At 54.0% G+C, this 17,792-nt stretch overlaps 1 protein-coding gene and 1 long non-coding RNA gene across 3 annotated transcripts in view; one reads left to right on the top strand and one right to left on the bottom strand.

The window, feature by feature from the left end:
• Positions 1–2,641: 2,641 nt before the first annotated feature.
• On the bottom strand, positions 2,642–10,020 carry LOC140258211 (uncharacterized). The gene is made up of 4 exons (XR_011905199.1): positions 9,880–10,020; positions 9,112–9,237; positions 2,991–5,167; positions 2,642–2,828 (listed from the first exon to the last, which is right to left on the bottom strand). It is a non-coding gene; the product is annotated as an uncharacterized lncRNA (long non-coding RNA).
• An 89-nt stretch (positions 10,021–10,109) lies between these two features.
• NRG2 (neuregulin 2) overlaps positions 10,110–17,792 on the top strand; it is a 116,953-nt gene continuing 109,270 nt past the window's right edge. For both annotated transcript variants that reach the window (XM_072348301.1, XM_072348300.1), the window contains exon 1: positions 10,110–10,589. In XM_072348301.1, the coding sequence (XP_072204402.1) occupies positions 10,160–10,589 (430 nt within the window). In that variant the 5' untranslated portion in view covers positions 10,110–10,159. The remainder of the gene's footprint in view (positions 10,590–17,792) is intronic.

Below are 17,792 nucleotides of genomic sequence, written 5' to 3'. Positions count from 1 at the left end.
CTTAGCAAGCTCCACTTCGGGCTTTTCTCCATTCAGCTGAGAACCACTCCAGACCTTCCTGCCCCAAAGCTCCTATATCTTTCTCTGATGTCTTTTAATCCCCAGCTTGAATATACCAATGGCTACTTCAAAGTTACTGATTCTAGTGCAACTTTTATCTTTGTGTGTTTGCATCTTTTTTCTCATGTTTTTCCCCCTTCTGCTTGTCTCTCCGCAGCAATTATATCCCCCTCAGCCTCTGTTTTGTTACTCTAAATAGGACAAACAATTGGAAGTTTCCTCCCACTGGAAAAATTTTCCTTTCTGTAACTTTGTGGCCATCCCTCATTACACCAGTTTGGGTTCCCCTGAAGGACGGGGGAGAGGGTTTTCTCAGTGTCACCACTGTGACTCGAGATCTAAGATCAATGGACCTTTTGTTTCAAAATCCAATTCAGGGGGCTTTTAAGACCATATCTGATGCAGACAGTGAGCATCTCCGAGTTTGGAGTCCAAGCCTGTTATCCAGCCACAAAACAACAACTCTGCTGATTCTGAGAACTTGTACAAACATTTATAATCGAAGGAGGGAATCTAAGAGCCATTCAAACCACAGATAAGATTAGTAACGAAAGTGGCTGAGATGAGACTGTTACTGTGCAAGTCAAAGAAAAGCCCGGCACACATGGAGGATGTTGCCAAGAAACACACATTCGAGCAGCAGAGCCACTCCTCTCCCCATCGCTGTCCGAATTCCCCTGCAGTCTTTCCAGCTCTGTTCAGCCCAGTTGAGGTTTCCATTGGATTAGGAGGTGATTAAATTTTGGCGTGACCCTGAACAAAACTTTTCTCTCATGCTGCAACATCAGGTCTCTTCCTGGGTCCAGTCCTTGCCCAGCACTCCCACCATGGAAGAGGCAGCATGTTCTGCTTTATGCAGAACTCAAGTACTCCCTGAGCCATGCTGAAGCTTGCAGCAAGAGAGCCATTAACAAAGCATCTGCTACAGGCTTGGAGCTGGGGCAGTCAGAAAGCAATCACAGCAGTGCGGGGTTGTCTGAAGTTGTGCAAAGCCTTAGAGGATCTGCAGTGTGCAACAGAACAGCAAAAGCTTCCTCTGCTGTCCGCACGGATCCTCCTCAGCACATGCCTTTGGAGAGCTGCTCAGTGTGGCTTGTGTGCTGCTACCCTTCCTTGCCCAGTGAACAAGCCCCGTCGTGTGCAATGAACAAGAAACCAGCACACTGCATCTGTGAACCATTTGGGAAGATGGGAATGATGAGCTGTGCACACAATAGAGTTGCTATTAAGTCTGTCGATCTTAATTAAAAAAGTACTTCTCAATGAAAATTATTTATAAAAAAAAATGGCAGTGACCCTAAATCAAATTATTTGTGAATGGTTTTTAGTCTCCCAGATCAGTTAAAACTCCCGTGTTAGTCACTGGACACCATCCAAACTGCACGCTGAATGAAGAACACGGCTGCCAGATTGCTTTTGTTCACCCTCACCCGGTTTGGCACAGGGCAGCTGAAGTCATTTTTCTGAATATCTTTCAGAACATCAAGCAACTGTAAAATAACAATGGAAAAGCTTGGCCATGTCTAACTGCAGCCCTCCAGTTGTAACCGCTTCTCTCGGGAAAGGCGCTGCGGATCTTTTGATGCTGGTTTGGGTGAGCACTGAGTGTGGGGGGGGCTGAGTGCAGCCCCAGGAGTGGAACGGGGCCACGTGGGCACCTGCTGCAGGGCAAGAGGATGTGCCAGTTGCCTCCCATCCCAAAGCAGCGCCTGTGAAGACCCCTCGCTCTTCAAAAAATAAAGGAAAAACAAAACAAAACAGTGAATCAGTGGCTGAACAATGGCAGAACAAGTTCTTTCCTCTTCTGTCTGCACAGATAAAGTACCAATTCTTTTAAGCACTACATGAAGTTCCATCCAAGTGAATTAAGCCTGGGACTGTTTTCACAATGCCTTGTTTCAATTATGCAGCATGCTTTCTCTTCTCTCAGCTGGCCTGTAACTCTCCCTCTTGCCCTTTTCTCTGAAAACTGGCTTCCAGCAAATGGTGGCTTTCCAGGTGTGAAGGACTCTGGCGTTGTCACCTGCAGTGATGCAGGAGCCTTGCTGGTCCTCGGCTCTGATGGAATCGGGGGGAAGCATGATTCTCCAGCTTCTCTAGATAAAGTACTAATGGAGACCAAATTGATGGATGCTCTTCTGTTGAAAACCAATGACAAATAGCCATCAAATCCCAAACTTGCTGATTTTCAAAAGTTTATAAAGCCAAGGCTTGCTGCACCGCACCTCCTCAGGTATGAGGAAAGGCCCACTGTCACGTATCATTGTTAGCAAATGTTTTGCAGCCCCAAAGCTTGATTCTGCCCTTGGTCAATAGTAGCAAACCTACCCCACAAATCTAGAACTACATTTATCCCACTTTACCTTAGAGCATGCATCACAACATCACTCTGAGACCTGGTTAGGGTCATGGCACAGCAGAGGGTAAAAGCTTGAGGATGTTGCCCCAGTTTTGGGATGTCCCCAGAGAGATGTAACAGTTAGAATCTCTCAGGCCATAAGCTACAGAGGCAGCTTTCCTTTACTTGTCTCCACAGTATGCTGTGGCAAAAAAACACGTAAAGGTTCTGAGACTCCTGATGTGGCGGTTGCTGTAGCCCAGGTGCCAGACTGTGCTTGACTTTGTTGGACCTCAGGAGGTTCTCCTGGGCCCACCTCTCAGTCTGGGTCTGTCTGAATGGCATCTCGTCCCTCGGTGTGTGCGCTGCCCCTCACAGCTTGCTGTCACCTGCAGACCGCTCAGGGTGCACTCAGTCCCACTCGGTGTCACTGATGGAGATATTAAAGAGTATCGGTCCCAGCACTGACCCCCAAGAGCCACCACTCGTCCCTGATCTCCACCCGGACATGGGGCCATTGATCACCCCTCTCTGGGTGCAGCCTCACAACCTGTGCCTCATCCACCCATCAGTCCACCCATCAAATCCATACCTTTCCAGTCTGGAGAGAAAGATGTTGCGAGGGACACTGCTAAAGGCCGTTCTGAAGATGACATCAATGGATCTTCCCATGTGTGCTGATGCAGTTATGGCATCGTGTAAGGTCATCAGGTTGATCAGGCTGCTGGAATGTTTTAGGAACTCGCTACCCTGCCGTGCAGAAGGGACTTCTTGGGGGCTGGATCTGCTTTGCACTGTGGGAAAATCCACCCGCACGAGCACGGGGAGCACCTGCAGGGACGTCACGTTTGTGAACGAGCTGCTTCTTTATTCTCCCATTAGGACAGCACCCCTACCGGCCCGCTCGGCTCTCACCGTCTGCGCGGCGCCCCGTAAGAGCGGCCGGGCCTACGGCCGGTTCGGGCTCGGCGCGGCCGCTGCTGCCACCTGGCGGGGACGGGCAGGAGCCGGCAGGACGCCGCGGAGGCCTCGGGCCGGCGCCGGGTTGTGCGCTCGCTGCGGTGCGGGTCCGGCGATCGGGGCGCGGCCGTCCGCTGTGCCGGCGCTGCGGGCCGTGCCCGGACAGGAGGACCCCGCGCCCGGAGAGCCCCGCGGCCGCCGCTCCCCGCACCGCCAGGAGCCTGCGGTACCCCCCGCAGATGGGAGACCGCGGTGGTCTCTCCCAGGGATGTACCACCTCCTGGGAAGGAACGGCTTCTGGCTGTCCAGCCTAACTGTTCCAAGCTGCCGTTTCATTATGGGACAGAGCAAGCACTGATGGCAGCTCAGGTAAGCTGGGGTGAGGTCTGTACCCCACTGCTTCCGTAATGAGCGGAGATTCCCACTGAAGCCTTTATTTTGCAGAGCTGGCCTGGCAGCCTTTCCAGGTGATGAGTTTTGGATGAGGAAATAGAAATCCTTGTCCCTGGCTTAGCAGGGTTAATCTCAGCACAGACACGTGTGCTGCTGCCTGTGTCCTCAGCGCCAGCCAGGAGCTGCACAAAGAAGAGCTGATGAGGGAGCTGCAGACCGGGAAAGACCCGTGATGATCACACCACGGATACGCTGCAGAGTCGTGGAGTGCCTGTGCAGAAAGGGTGCTGTGTGCGCATGTGTGTGCCTGTGGATCACACGAGTGAGATGCAGCAGATGAGCTGCCTTGCACTGTATGTAACCTCCCACTGCTCTTGAACAGGCTTGGCAAGGAGGGGAGGGAGATGAAAATTGAAACGAGGCTCGCATGCTTGGAGGGGCTCAGGAGCCTGATTCAACCCATCACTCCCAAGGGAAGCGGGAGCACACGTGCCTCTTGAGCCTTGTGTTTTGCTGTCAAGCTCAGCGTAGATCCGACTTGGCACAAAATCATTTGCATTAACTCACTGGCAAAAGGAGACACAAGAACACAGTTAAACCACAGAGTACTGCATTACAATTTGATATGAAGAAAGAAAAGAAAGATGGAGGAGAAGGAAAAAAACTCAGTCTTTATTTTTTAAATTGGTATCCTCTGAACTGGCTGCAGGAGTGCTTGTGAGGACAGCGGCTGTTGTGACCCTGTGTTAGGCTCCACTGGAACCTGTCCTGCAGGGAGGAGGTGGGACTGGGGAGCCGGCAGAGTGGCAGCAGTGCAGCCGGCAGTTCGTAAGGACCAAGGAACGTGGGACCATTTGGAGTCATCCAGCGCCTCCTACTCCTGACGTGCAGCATGTGCACAGCCCAGCCCTCTCCTAATCCTGGCCTTTCATTGCCCCCATCCCTCCTTGCAAAGGGTAAGATGAGGACTGAGGCTCCACCACCCCTTCGGTCCTCCTGGCTTTATTCCAAAACTGCTAATTAAAAAGCCAGCGTCATCAGTGATTTTTCTGATGTGAAAACTTTTCCATAAGGAACTGGTCCCAAATCCACCAACTCATTTCACGTTTATTTTAAATCTGAGCTTTACATCATGTAATTTCCTCCAGGGCTTGATTATCTTCTCAGTAAAAACGCTGTTGTTCTGGTTAGTGAGACCTATATTTAATCTCGCCGTAAGGCCTCTGTACCTCCCAGTACAGGGCTTAGATGCTGCCACAACTCCTGGCTTTGCCTTCCTAGTTATTTGAATACATTAAACAAGATGCTCGTCCTGCAATATTGAGGGTGTTCTCCAGCCATGGGGTGCCTGTCAGCATTCACTTCTTGTTGTAGGAGTGGTCTCCTGAACCTCAGCAGTCATCCAAAGGGGTTCTCCTAAACAGTGTCAGACAACATATAAACAGGGAATTGGAGGCACAGTCAGACAGGATCCTTTCCTGTCTCTCTCATTCTAGTGGCACCTCAAGTCCTTCTGTGTATTTCCCTACATGTAACAAGGTAAATAGCATTCAGAGGATTTTTACATCGAAATACATGGAACAGGTAAAAGTGGGAGGAGGAATCATTCTCCTGAGCCTCTCACAGCCCTCTGCTCTCAGCCGGAGGCTCTGAGCTTCCCGGCTCACCTCTCTGACATACACATTTTGCAGTGCAGAAAGCTCTTGCTCGAATGCAAATGCTTTCACCAGCCTTCAAGCGGAGACCTCAGTTTCCAACTCGCCAGCATCAGCTCACGGCCATACTTTAAACATAACGCACTTTTAATGTTGATTTGGAGATTTTTCTTTTAATTGTCCATCATAATTCCTTATGTTTCTCTCAGATACAGGCTGATGTGGCCAGGAGATGCACGTAGGAACACACGGCTGGTATGGACTTTAAGAAGTGTTATTTTCAATTCTTCAGTTCAATTTTGATGATGGATTTTCTAAAAGCTTCTGGAACTAAAGACAGACAATGGCTCGACCTTCTCTTACTGATTAGGACTCCCAGGCCAAAGGAGCCATGACACAGCTTGGTTTGCCACAGGCCTTGGGATCTCAGAGTTGCACAGACATACCTAATGCACTGGCCTAACTGCAACAGTTGTTTAATACAGAGATGAGTTTAAGGAGGGTCTGCAGAGAAAAGGAAAGTGAGCATAGTCAGGGCAGCCGTAGAGAGATCCAGTACTGGGGAGTCTCTGGGATGGAGCGGGCTCTTGCACCGTGCCTTGTGGCTGATGGCCTGGAGGCTGGGGGCTGCAGAAGCAGCCAGAAAAATGCACCCCAGTGTGGGGAGAATTGCTATGGCTGTGGCTTTTCTGTGGCAGGCTCCCCTCTGCCCTGAGGAGTGTGAAACCCTTCAAGGCTGGGCTGCTGCTAAATGTCTTGGGTGCAGATGTATGCATCTAACACACAAAGGCGTTTGAAAGGCACTGTGAGTCAAGGCCACAAGGACAATGAGCTGAATGACTGGCGTGCAAAATTTGGGTACCAAGGCAGGGACCAAATGATCTGATCTGGAAGTCCAGGATTAAAAAGAATGGCTAAACTTTATATTTTATTTCCATTCATCATTTCTGTTTGTGTGGGTGGACAAGGAGAGAATGACTTTCCTGGGGAGGAGAGCAGATAAAAGAGGCACACATTTCCTTGAAAGATGTGTGGCTTTTTTCTTCTTTGTTCCTAGGTTAATATGCCATAAAAGGGCCGGAGGTAACCCTGATAGCTTTTCTATCATGTGCAAGAAACCGGCTAGCTCTTCACTTTTGTAGGGTCTTTCCCCCTTTGCTTGCTAGCTATGTGCCAAGAGAGAAGTCTTTCCTGCATGGATTTCATCACTGCCCCGGGATGAATAGGCCAAATTCTTGCAAAGGAGAGCTTGAGGTGGGAAAAAAATGGACACCAATGGACTTGGTGTTTGGGTGTTTCCAAGCCTTTGTAAAACACCTGACTGTCATAGGGAAGAAATGCCCCACAGGGAAGGAAAGCTGTCCCCTTAAGGGGCTGGGGTGTGGGTGAGTGTTTCCAGAGCCTGCTGCCTTCATGCCATCAGAGCTATAGGGTCCATACAGGAGACCTGACAGACCTTGTGCCGGGGGGAGGCTGGGGAGATGGAGGGACATGCTTGCAATGCACACATGCTTCTGAGGCTTGCCTGAAGCAGGGAAGAGCTGAGCACAACCCTGTGCTGTCTGACACCAGCTCACACAGAGGGGCGTGGGGTGGGAAAGTCTTCCAGGGTCTGTTCCCCATTCCACCAAAAGCCCCCTGTCTTCTAAAGGATTTCCCCATGCTGGATCTGCTGGAACAGTTAACAATTGATTTCAGTTAATGCATAAGATGTTGAGGATTTGCAACTCGCCTGCCTGTGCTGCTGGGGTCAACATCTGGCAGAAGAGCTGCCTGAGACAGGGATGGTTTTGCCCTTGGGACACTGTGTTCTGTGGCATTTGTCACTGAGATGGGATCTTTGTGCCAGAAGCTCCTTTTGCGGAGTGAGACAGAGCCCAGAGCAGTGCTTTGCTCTGCAGACATCCCCAGGAAATAGCAGGGTTTGGGATGCTCCAGGAGGGGTGGAACCTGGGCTGAGATTGGATGCTCCCTCTTTCTTTTAGGGTAGCAAACAGGATGGGGGTTTTGCAGCAGCGAGGTAGGGGACAGATGGGCTTTGATGAAATTAAAGAAACCAGGGGATGAAACAGTTGTGTTCTGAAATAGCGGCTCTTCGTGGGGGATCCCAGTTTGTGCCTGAATGCAGAACAAACTGACTTTTCTGTCTGACAAAGGGAAAATATGAAACATGAGGGAAAAAAGCCTGGAAGAGAAGGGGTTTGAATGAGTCAGAGACACAAACTTTCAAGAGCAGTTGCACTGAGGTGGAGCAGAAAGGTCTGGATTTGAGACCAAATGAGGAGCAGAAGAGGCCACCGAGATGTGATAGCTGGTGGTGCAGACTGAGAAGAACAGGGATGGGAGTATTATTTAGGCTTCATCCTGTTAGAACCACAGTTGAGATTGGGTTGGTGCCTACACCCAGGGCCTTGCCTTTCATTTTGTAAGTCAGAATGCCCGAGGATGTATAGAAGAGCACGATTTTCCAGAAGAAGTGAGGAAAGAATTTAATCCTAATTTGTTTCTCAAACAATAACAGAGTGGCAAACATCTCTGGAGATGGGGCTGGTTGTCTTCACAACAACCAGGAAAGATACTGCTGAAAAGATGCATGTGTGGAGCCTTTTTATAAAGTCGTGTGTTCCAGACTCCAAAATGCAGAAAAAACTCACGTTTAAAAACTGCCCCATAGGCCTCACAGGTCTCGTGTGCTGAATTTCCTTCAGCTGCAGAACCACTGTGGTCCCATTGGGATTTCAGCCAGTGAAGAGGAAAGAGATGGGGCTCAAATGCCTGGGCATTCAACCATCTCTTCCATGAGGTGTGGGACAGAGTGGGGTCTGGTTCAAACAATTGCATCTGATATTTCCTTCTCCCACAGGCAGGGGCTGTGTTACTGCCTGGACAAAGCATTACAGTATGGGGCATTTCCACAGAGATGTGTGTCAAAAGCAGAAAGAAGCCAGGTGACCTCCTGAAGCAGCCTGTCCTCCCTGCCCTGAGAAACACTTCTGCCCTTCTCTCCCTCCGCTTGTGTTCTTCTCCAGTTGTGCACAGTCACCCAGTGGCCATGTCCCAGGGTGGGACCTCCCCGGCCCCAAGCTTTGTGCTGTCCATGTGTCCAAAATGCTCACATGGAATGCTCCCCGAGCCCTGCTGTGTGCTGTGACTGAGTGCAGCATCCCCACTCCTTTTCCCCTAATGATTCTGGCTGCATTATATTGTATGGAGAGCAAACCCTGATCCTGTCATCTGGTCCCCCACTCTCCCTGCTGGCTCCGAGACCTGCCTCACCATTCTGGGGGTTTCCCTGAGGTGGTGAAGCCGTTGGGGTGGGGGCTGTCCCTTTCCTTTGGTCACCATTGCAACGTGGGCATGGCTGTGTGTCCTTGTACAGGGCTGAACGCTGCCTCTGAGCCACCTCCAGCGTGGAGGCACCATGGCGGCTCTGGCTCAGTGCAGAATCCAGTGTGACAACAAATATGAAATCCTTTGCGGCTGATTAATTATCTCAGTTCCCTTCCATATTACAGGAGGTGGGCAGCAAGGCTTTGGGAGTGCAGATACCTTAGGATCAGCTTTGAAAATAAACCCAAATAAGCCACTTTTTGGAGATTAAACTGACTCCTCCTGGAAACCACTGCAGGGGAAGAGCACTTGTTTATTAAAAAGAGACAGCAGGGATCAGGGCATGAAAGGAGGCTTTGTCTCCTCGGCTATTACCTTACTCCATTTGACGGTGTTTTAATGCTTTTTTCTTCAGGTGTGCAGGGAACCTCAGGCACAAATGTCCCACCTCGGAAAGCACCAGGCATGGAGGGCTCTGCGCATCAGGGAAGCCCGTGCCACCTGCAGCAGCCCCCAAATGAGCGCATCTTTGTTGACACCGCTCCGGGGGCCTGCGAAAGCCCAGGGGCTCGGGAGGGGGTTCGCTCCATGTCTGATCGGGAAGCGTCCCCGGGGACCACCCGACCCTGCAGGAGCACGGGAAGGCCACAGAGGAGGGATCCCCTCTGCTGCGGAGGACACCCCCGGGGGACTCTCCGGCATCTCCCCCCTCGAGGGCAGGGATTCGAGGTGGGGTCCCGCTGTCCGGCGCCCCCGACATGCGGTGCTCACCGGCCAGCGGGCAGCGGCCGCGAGAGCATCCCGGAGGGGGCTGCAGACTGCGGGAGCGGCTGGGGGGGGGGGAACCGCAAAGGGCATCCCCATCCCAGGGAGGGAGGGCCAGGGGGAAGGCGTAAGCACATCCAGAGGGAGAAGGGGGCGAAGGCCGGCAGCGGGAGCACGCCGTGGGGGTGGGTTCCGGCTGCGGGAGCGTTGGGGAGGGCTGGAAGGGGCCTCCCGCGCTGAGGATCGCCGCACGCGGGGCGGGGGGGGGGGGGGGGGATTCAGCAGCCGAAGCATCCCGGTGGAAGCCGCATCCCGAGGGGCGGGGGGGGGCTCCGTGAGCATCCCAGGAGGGGGGGGGAGGGAGGGAGGGAGGGTTACCTCTGCAGCATCCCGCGAGGGCTCCCACCTCCCTCGCTCGGAGCGGAACCGGCCACCTCCCCCTCATCCTTCCCGGCCGGCGGCGGCGGGCGCACGGTGGGGTCGCGGCGGCGCGGCTGCGGCTCCGCTCCGCGCCTGGGGGCGCCGCGCCGGGAGGAGGGTCCGCGCCGCGCCGCGCCGCTCCGCCCCGCCGCGCCCGCCCGCCCGCCCGCCGCGCCGCAGCCCCGCAGCCCGGCCGCCGCCGCCGCAGGGCCGGCGGGAGCGAGCGGCAGCCGGCGGCATGAGGCGCGACCCGGCGCCCGGCTTCTCCATGCTGCTCTTCGGCGTCTCGCTCGCCTGCTACTCGCCCAGCCTCAAGTCGGTGCAGGATCAGGCGTACACGGCGGCCGTGGTGCTGGAGGGCAAGGTGCAGTCCGTGGCCCCCCCCGCAGGCGGCGGCAATGACAGCCGCGGCGCCTCCGGCCCCGCCGGGGGGGTCCTGGTGAAGGTGCTCGACCTGTGGCCCCTCAACAGCGGCGGGCTGCAGCGGGAGCAGCTCATCAGCGTGGGCTCCAAGGCGCCCTGCTTCAAAGTGAAGCGCAACCACCGCTACATCTTCTTCCTGGAGCCCACCGAGGAGCCGCTCGTCTTCCGCACCGCCTTCGCCCCGCTCGACACCAGCGGCAAGAACCTCAAGCGGGACGTGGCGCGGATCCTCTGCGCGGACTGCGGTACGGGGGCGGCCGGGGCCGGGAGGTGGGACGGGCCCCGCCCGGGCAGGGAGCTGCGCTGCCGTCGCCGGGCCCGGCCCCGGGCGCTGTGCGGGATGCGGAGGCGCTTCGCTCCGCTCGGTGCGGTTCGCTCCGCGTTGACCCGTGCGGAGCCGGGCCGGGCCCCGAGCCGGGCCTGCGGCGGTGCTGCCTTCGCAGGTGCGCCGGGAAGTTTGGCCTCCTTCAAAAGGAGTCTCGTTTTCCGAAGTCGGTTTTCTTTTGTTCGTTCAGCGCGTTTCGATTTGCGTCTTTAACGCACCTGCTCCGTGCTTTGTGTGTGCCGTGCAGCGCTCCTTCATCACCTTCCTGAGTGCCGTTATGAAATGATTTCGGCAGAGGAGCGCCTGCGAGCGTTCCTCCTTTTGTGCCTGGCTTTCCCTGCTGTCCTCCGGCGGTGCGGTGGGTTGGGGGGGTACCGGCCGCAGACAATGACTGCATTTTGCCAGGGTTGGGAGCTGAGCTTACAAAAATGCGAGGCTGGCCCTTCGTTCAGCTCCGGCGCTCAGATCCTTTGTCACAAACCCGGGCAGGGCTGGGTTACCTGCAGCTCCAGAGGCACGCCGTGCCGCCTGCAGCAAGCCCCGGTCTCTCGCGTTTGGTGGCTTGCAGGGCTGTGAGGGCCCGTCCCCGGGTTCTGTGCTCAATGACAGAACGCTGTGCTTGCTCATCAGGTTAATTGGCCCTTTGCCTCCTTAGAGGCAACGTGCCACACCAGTTATGCTTAGCTCCGTAATGAACATATGCGCATGGTGGTGTTGTTGTTGTGTTCTCACATCGGTGTTCCTGGGGCAGTACTTGGCTATTGCTGACTGCAGACCCCGTGTTTTGAAGGCTGGACCTGGCTCTTTTTTAGTTAGCACAAAGAAGGTGCACCCTGGCCTACCATAAGATGTTGCTGAGAAAAATGGGCCAGCACTGCATGTCAGAAAGCTAATTCACGAGGCACTGACCTCATGTACATCTGTGGGCCATCGTGGATATCGAGGATTTGGGGAAATACGGAGTTAAATGCGAGAGGAGAGAAATGTACCGAGATTTTGATTTCTTCACGAGGTGAAATCACAGCAGGAGGGCTGTGGCTTTTTATTTTTATTTTTCATTTCCCTTTTTTAAGGAGGAAGGATTGCAAACTTGTGTGTCTCTGAGCAGTGGGATATGACTTTAAGAGGAATGGAGGCTGCTCCGTTGCTTTCTGGATCAGGCCCAAAGCGCTAACGTGTGGGCTGATGTAACAACAAGTGAGGGGATGTCGTTCTGCCCGTGACACCCTCCCGGAGCTGATGCTTTGTTTTTGTGTTTCCGACGGGCTGAGGGATGCTGCGGGTTGTCAGCAGCGCTGCCTCAGCGGAGCTGTATGGCAGATGCAAAAGGAACAAAAATAAAAAGAGCTGGTGGTTGGGAGCTGTCAGAGCTGTGGTTTGTTAAGGGATGAGGATGAGATGGAAGCCTCAGCGCACTGAACTTGTGGTTCCTGCAGCACGAAGGTTCAGCCGGGGCACCGGGAGGCAGGTTCTGAAGGTGACATTCCTGGCAGGATCTTCTGATTTGTGGCATCTGAGTTGCAGGAAGGTGCATGGACTGGGAAACCAGGCCACGGTCTGCTTTCTTGCTCCTTGGGTTCCAGTGGGGCAGGGATCCAAAATGGCACGGGGCTGTTTCCCATCCTCTCTGCAGGTGGGGATGGCAGACAGCTCTAGGGCTGGCAGAAGGAGCACCGCCCCAGCATGAGGGACTCTGGGCTTCGGGAGCACCATGGAGCAGAGGGCGTGCTGGGCCATGTGGCTCTGACCACGAATCCCCACTCTGAAAGACGGAGGCCTTGCAGGGCTGTCATCTCCCCTCCCTGGCTCTGTGCCTGGCTCTGTTTTCAGTGATTCATTCCCTTCTCATGGACTGGGATGCTGTGTGTCCTCTGCTTTCCTGCCTGCTGAGGCTCCGCGTGTGCCGCAGGGTCAGGCCTGCAGTCAGAGCATCCGTGGCTCTCTCCCAGGGCCAGGCTCTTGCCTGCACAGCACACTGCGGGGACAGGTGAAGCCCTGCAGGACAATAAGGGAGTCTGAAGGAGAGGGGAGCACTGCATGGGGTGCAGGAGGTGGAGAGGGAACATCTGTGCCAAGCTTCGGGAGGCACCTGGGGGGGTCTCAGCTGGATGGTGTCATACTGCCCTCACTGTGCTGAGATCTGGGAAGGGGAACTCTCCCTCCTGGGCCCAGTGCTGGGCACTCTGGAGGGTGAAGCTTCCCTGCTGGCAAAATCCGGAGGTCTGCAGCCTCTGCCCCTCTGCAGAGCCATGGATGAAGGAATGTTTGTGCTCCCTGGCACATGGGGAACAGCTTGGGTCTCACCACCCACATGGGCATCTTAAAACCTCTCCTGCACTGGCAGTGTTATTGTGTTTTTCATGCTGTTATATAATGACTCCTGTTATTGCTTCTCCTCCTGTCTCTTTTCTTCACGTCTTTTAGCTCCTTAATTTTGGATGGTCTCTTATTTCCTCTGCGCCTACATGCACAGATCGAGGAGGAAGATGTAGGTGCAAGGTGCAGCGCTTCCTCCCAGTGCATGGCCATGCAGCACAACATCCCTGCTGGGACCACACTGCAAGGGGGGTTATGGCCCTCACCCTCCTGGTCCTCAAGGGTCTCTTGTGTCACCATTTGCCTTTCCCTGGACATGAACTTCTGCTTCCTGTGCAAAGGAAACATCCTGCACACAGGAGAGGCCCATACTAGTGGGGATGTAATATCTTTGGCCCATGATTTCTGGTTTCACAGGGGAACAGATGTCTCCCTGACTCCATTTGCAGCAAGCTGCAAAGTAGATTTAGTACTTGTACCTCTTCTGAAGCACCTCACTGAAACACTGCAGAGTTCCAGGAGGAGTGCACAACGCGCTGTAGGATTAGGTGGCTTAGGCTGAGAGAGTAATCTGGTGGGGGCAGATCCCCGCGAGGATTTGCAGGCACAGGACCTGTTGTTGCAGCAGCAGGTGCTGTGTGTGAGGTGAGGCCCTGAGCGCTGGCTTCTGAGGCAGGACAGTGCTGGGGTTGCAGCACTGCACTTGGGGACCTCGTGCTGCTGGCAGGGAATATGCTGACTCTTGGAGCTGGGCTGTGAGGAGAGGAGGGAGGACTGATTTTAAGTGCCCACAGGAAAATACAGCCCTCTGGATTGTAGTGTAGGTGTTGCTGCCTGAAATAGCACTGGCAAATTTTTGGCAAGCAGCTCGTGCAAAAACACCCCTCTCTGCTCTCCTGCAATTCATCCCACGTGTTGCAGACAGGCAGGTGCATGGGAGGGACACGGGCTGCAGTGGGGCTCTGCCTTTATCCCAGGACAGCTGTGGAGCAGGGAGCAAGAAAGTTGAATTTTCTCACATGCTGCCCTGCTAATTAGAACTGTCTGAAACTGCTTCTCACCACCTCCAGAAAATCACACTTCCTTACGTTCACAGAGGAGCAAAAACTTGTTTCCTCCTTGCCTTGAGCTCCTGCAGATGGGGAGCACTCACTGAGCTGCAGAAGGCTTTCCCCCCTTGCACTCTTCTGCTCACTCTCTGCTCCTGGTTCACTGGCTCAAGGGATTTTGTATGTGCATGGAGCTGGGATGGCAGGTCTTCAGGGCAGTGCAGCTCCTCATGTCCGGTCTGAGGCTCAAGCATTGCTACAGGCTCAGCCATGCCCGAAAGAACCGAGCGTGCACCTCCCAGGCACGTGCTACACATGCAGCAAAGCCTGGCTGGATGTCTCAGTGCCTTTCAGAACCACTTGACTAAATAAAGCATTTCCCCAAGGATCTCTGTGTGTAACAGGAGACTAATAGGGCTCCTGCATGGTCTCAGTCGTGCTGGTTTCTGCATTGAAGGCTTCTCCATGCACAGCCCTGGGCAGCTGCTGCTGCTCAGTGCCTTTGAGCTCTCCCGGCAGATAGCCCTTAGATATGGGCCTTGAAGCATGACGGCCTCCCTAAATCACAGGCAACACCTTGTCTTGGGTTCGGATCTGGTTCAGAAACTGGTGCACGCCTGGGAGCACAGAGGCAATAAACTCCATTGCTGGGCAGAGGGAGCCATGTTCTGAGCTCCTCGCTGGGTCTGGGCTGGGTAAATCAAAATGCACTGTGCCCAGCAGGGCCTGGGTGCTGGCATGGAAGCTCACTCTTTCCAAAGCCGTTGGACCTCTCTTTCATACCCAAATGCTCTGCTCATAAAAGGCAGCTCCCCTGGGAGGTGATCTGTGTGCTGTGCCCTGCTCTGACCCAGAGGACCCCGGCCCTCAGCAGCAGCTCGGGGATCATGTGTAGCTCTGGAGGAAGCGCATCTCCCTGGCAACTTTGGCAGCCAGGCATCTGCTCGCCTACTGACTGTGTGTGCAGCACTCAGCAGGTGCCAGCGCCTCTCAGTGCTTTCTTCTCAGGTCTGGGAGGATGTGGGGGGTCTGCCCATTGCTAGGAACTTGGGGGACGGTGTATTGAGCTGGCAAGGGTGGGTTAAAGATCAAAGAGGAGAGGAATTGCTGTGCTGCTTTTCTTCTGCCAAGTGACTGTGCTTCCTCTACCAGGCTGCTGTGGCCTCCAGTGCTGGGCTGAGTGCTGTAGAGCTCAGCCAGAAGGGGTGGGGAAACTTCTGTCACCTCATCCTTGTCCAGCTCTGTTCTGGGGAAGGGGGTGACAGTCTGAAGGGGAAAAAGTTGAGATTCACCTGAACCTGAGGTACAGGCTGAATGAAAGTGTGCGAATCTCCAGACAGGGAAACCCAGAATGTAGCTGGGTGGGGTGAGATCGTGTCTGTTCTCGGAGGACTTGAAAGGTTTTGTATGAACATTGCAGCAGATAGTGCTGAAGCTATTTAGGGAAGGGAGAGAGTTTGTGTTAGGGAAAGGAAAAGAGAACGAGACTCAGGGGGCTGGTGGGAGGTGGGAGATGCTGCCTTGGGGACCCAAGGCACTGATGTTCAACTGAACAGGTGAGTGGACAGAACCTGGCCATATATTGGATGATTTATGTACTAGTGCTGGTCATCAGCAGAAGGAGCCCTCACCCCAGCACCTGGCACTGGTGGCTGTTGGGGCAGTCTTTTCATCTGCCTGTGCTGGGGGCCTTGGGTGGCCACGGAACTCTGAGCATCTCAGACAGGAAGCAGCAGTTCCTAAAGCTGTCTGTGCAGGAGAGCTGCAACGTGTGAGGAGACAGTTACTGTCAGTCCTGTGCTGCAGAGTTGAGAAGCCTCATGGTGTGCATTGTGATGGAGGACACCTGGGCGAGGCTGACCTGCCTAATGCCTGCAAACCTCTGCACATCTGTAGCTGCTGTGCAGTCTAAATTATTCAGAATGCCTTGTGTCATTGCATGTGTGTGTGTGTGTCTTGAGCTGACCCTGTGTGTGGACATCTAGGCCTATTTCCCAGCCCTCTGGGGTGCTGCATGTCAATAGATGTTCCTGGAGGCCCAAACACACGCAGGCAGGCATGGTTTTGTGTGCTAGTTGACTTCTGCAGCCTTCCTGGTGAGAGAAGAGGCTCTTGCTGGCTGTTCTGAGACAGCTTATCCAGGGCCGTCCTGTCTTGGGTCACAGGCAGTCCTCGGCCTCTCCTTCCTTCCTTCCCAGCACTGTAGGCCGCAGTGCCTTCTGCTCCGTGTCATCAGAGCAAAGCACAGAGCTCAGAGCATCACATCAGGACAGCACAGGTGCAGGGATGCGGAGAAAATCTGGCCTGTGGTGTTGACACACCTGTAGAGAAAACAGCTGAATTTGCCAAGAAAGCACATGCTGCTCTTGTAATCAGACTGGTAGCTGTGAATGGAAGTATGGCCACTGCAGGAGTGAGGCTCCAGATGGTTCTTTGAGCAAGGAGGAGAGAAAATACCTTTCCATGGTGAGCTTTGAAACTGGCTGATTTCTCCCCATAGAAAAGGGGGCTGGGATGGTGTGAGGAGCAGCTCTTTGCTGTTTTCAAACTGGATTGTGGGGAAGCTCTACTGCTACTTTTCCCTAAGACAGGTCCCACCTGGCTCCTTATCCATCTAGCAAGGAACAGGAGAGATCTGTGTCCCCTGCACATGGGCAGGGGAGATAGTCTCCCACCCCATTGGTGGACTGGATGCTTGCAAAGCCTGCAGCAAGCCAAGCATTGCCTGCACTCCATCAGACATGGGTGTCTATAAAAAGCATCTCTGGGGTTGCAATTGGGTGTGCTGGTGGTGCCACGTGGTCTCTTGTAAGGCCTGTGTTGCTGAGCAAGTGGCATTCCACTTATTTTTGGCACTAATAGTCTTTAGTTAATACATAAATTCAGCTTAAATTCCGGATGGAAAATAAATCCCAAGTGGAGGCTCTGCTAATAAGATGACAGACGCTTCGGGGAGCCGGGGCTGATTGTCAGCAGAGCGGTTGTGACTGCTGAGATCTGAGAGCAGCAACATGCTCAGGCACAAGGTCCTTAAAAGTTACCACAAGTTGTCGGGCTACATGACAGAAGAATTAGGCAGATAGCTTAGGTGAGCTCTGACTTGAACTGCTGGAGCTGAACTTGTTACAGCAAATGCTCCTGTGTCCGTGCTGTCATGGTGAGAAAAGGAAGGAGCTGGAACATGGTTTTAGGCCAGCAGTGCACCCTTCTCTCTGGCAGTGTGCTGGTCTGAGGTTCTCTGTAGTACCTCTTCTTTCTCAGTGACCCACTGCAGGTCATCCCAGCATGTTTCCTGGGCCATCCTGGGGAACATTCACCCCCTATCTGAGGGTGTCTGCGAGCTTCACTAGCGTGTCTGCTTCCTTCCAGCAACAAGAGAGCTGGGGAGACTCAGCTGTAAAGGCCAAGCCATGGAAAGCACCGTATCTTGGAGCACTGAGCTTAGCTTTGCTCTGTTGCTTCGGGAGAAGCACCAAGAAAGGGACTTTTCTGCGAGGTGCTGCAGTAGGAATGAAGACAGTTTGGGGGCCTGGGGCTGCCACTCCAGATGGGAGGCATTCTGGTGGCAGGGCTGCAAAACCCGATGGACAAGGGAAGGCTCAGGCCCTGCTCCCCACCTCCAGGCAGGAGGTGTAGATGAGTTCTACTGGCTCCAACCAAGGATTTGAGCTTTGTGTGCCCATCACCAAGTCTGAAGCTTTCTGCATAGTTTGGGCTTATCCTGCCCTCCAACCTGGGGATATCTAGACTCAGATGTC

This window comes from Excalfactoria chinensis, chromosome 13 (assembly GCF_039878825.1).
Source record: "Excalfactoria chinensis isolate bCotChi1 chromosome 13, bCotChi1.hap2, whole genome shotgun sequence".
Taxonomy (NCBI): domain Eukaryota; kingdom Metazoa; phylum Chordata; class Aves; order Galliformes; family Phasianidae; genus Excalfactoria; species Excalfactoria chinensis.
This window is presented reverse-complemented; position numbering and strand designations above follow the sequence as displayed.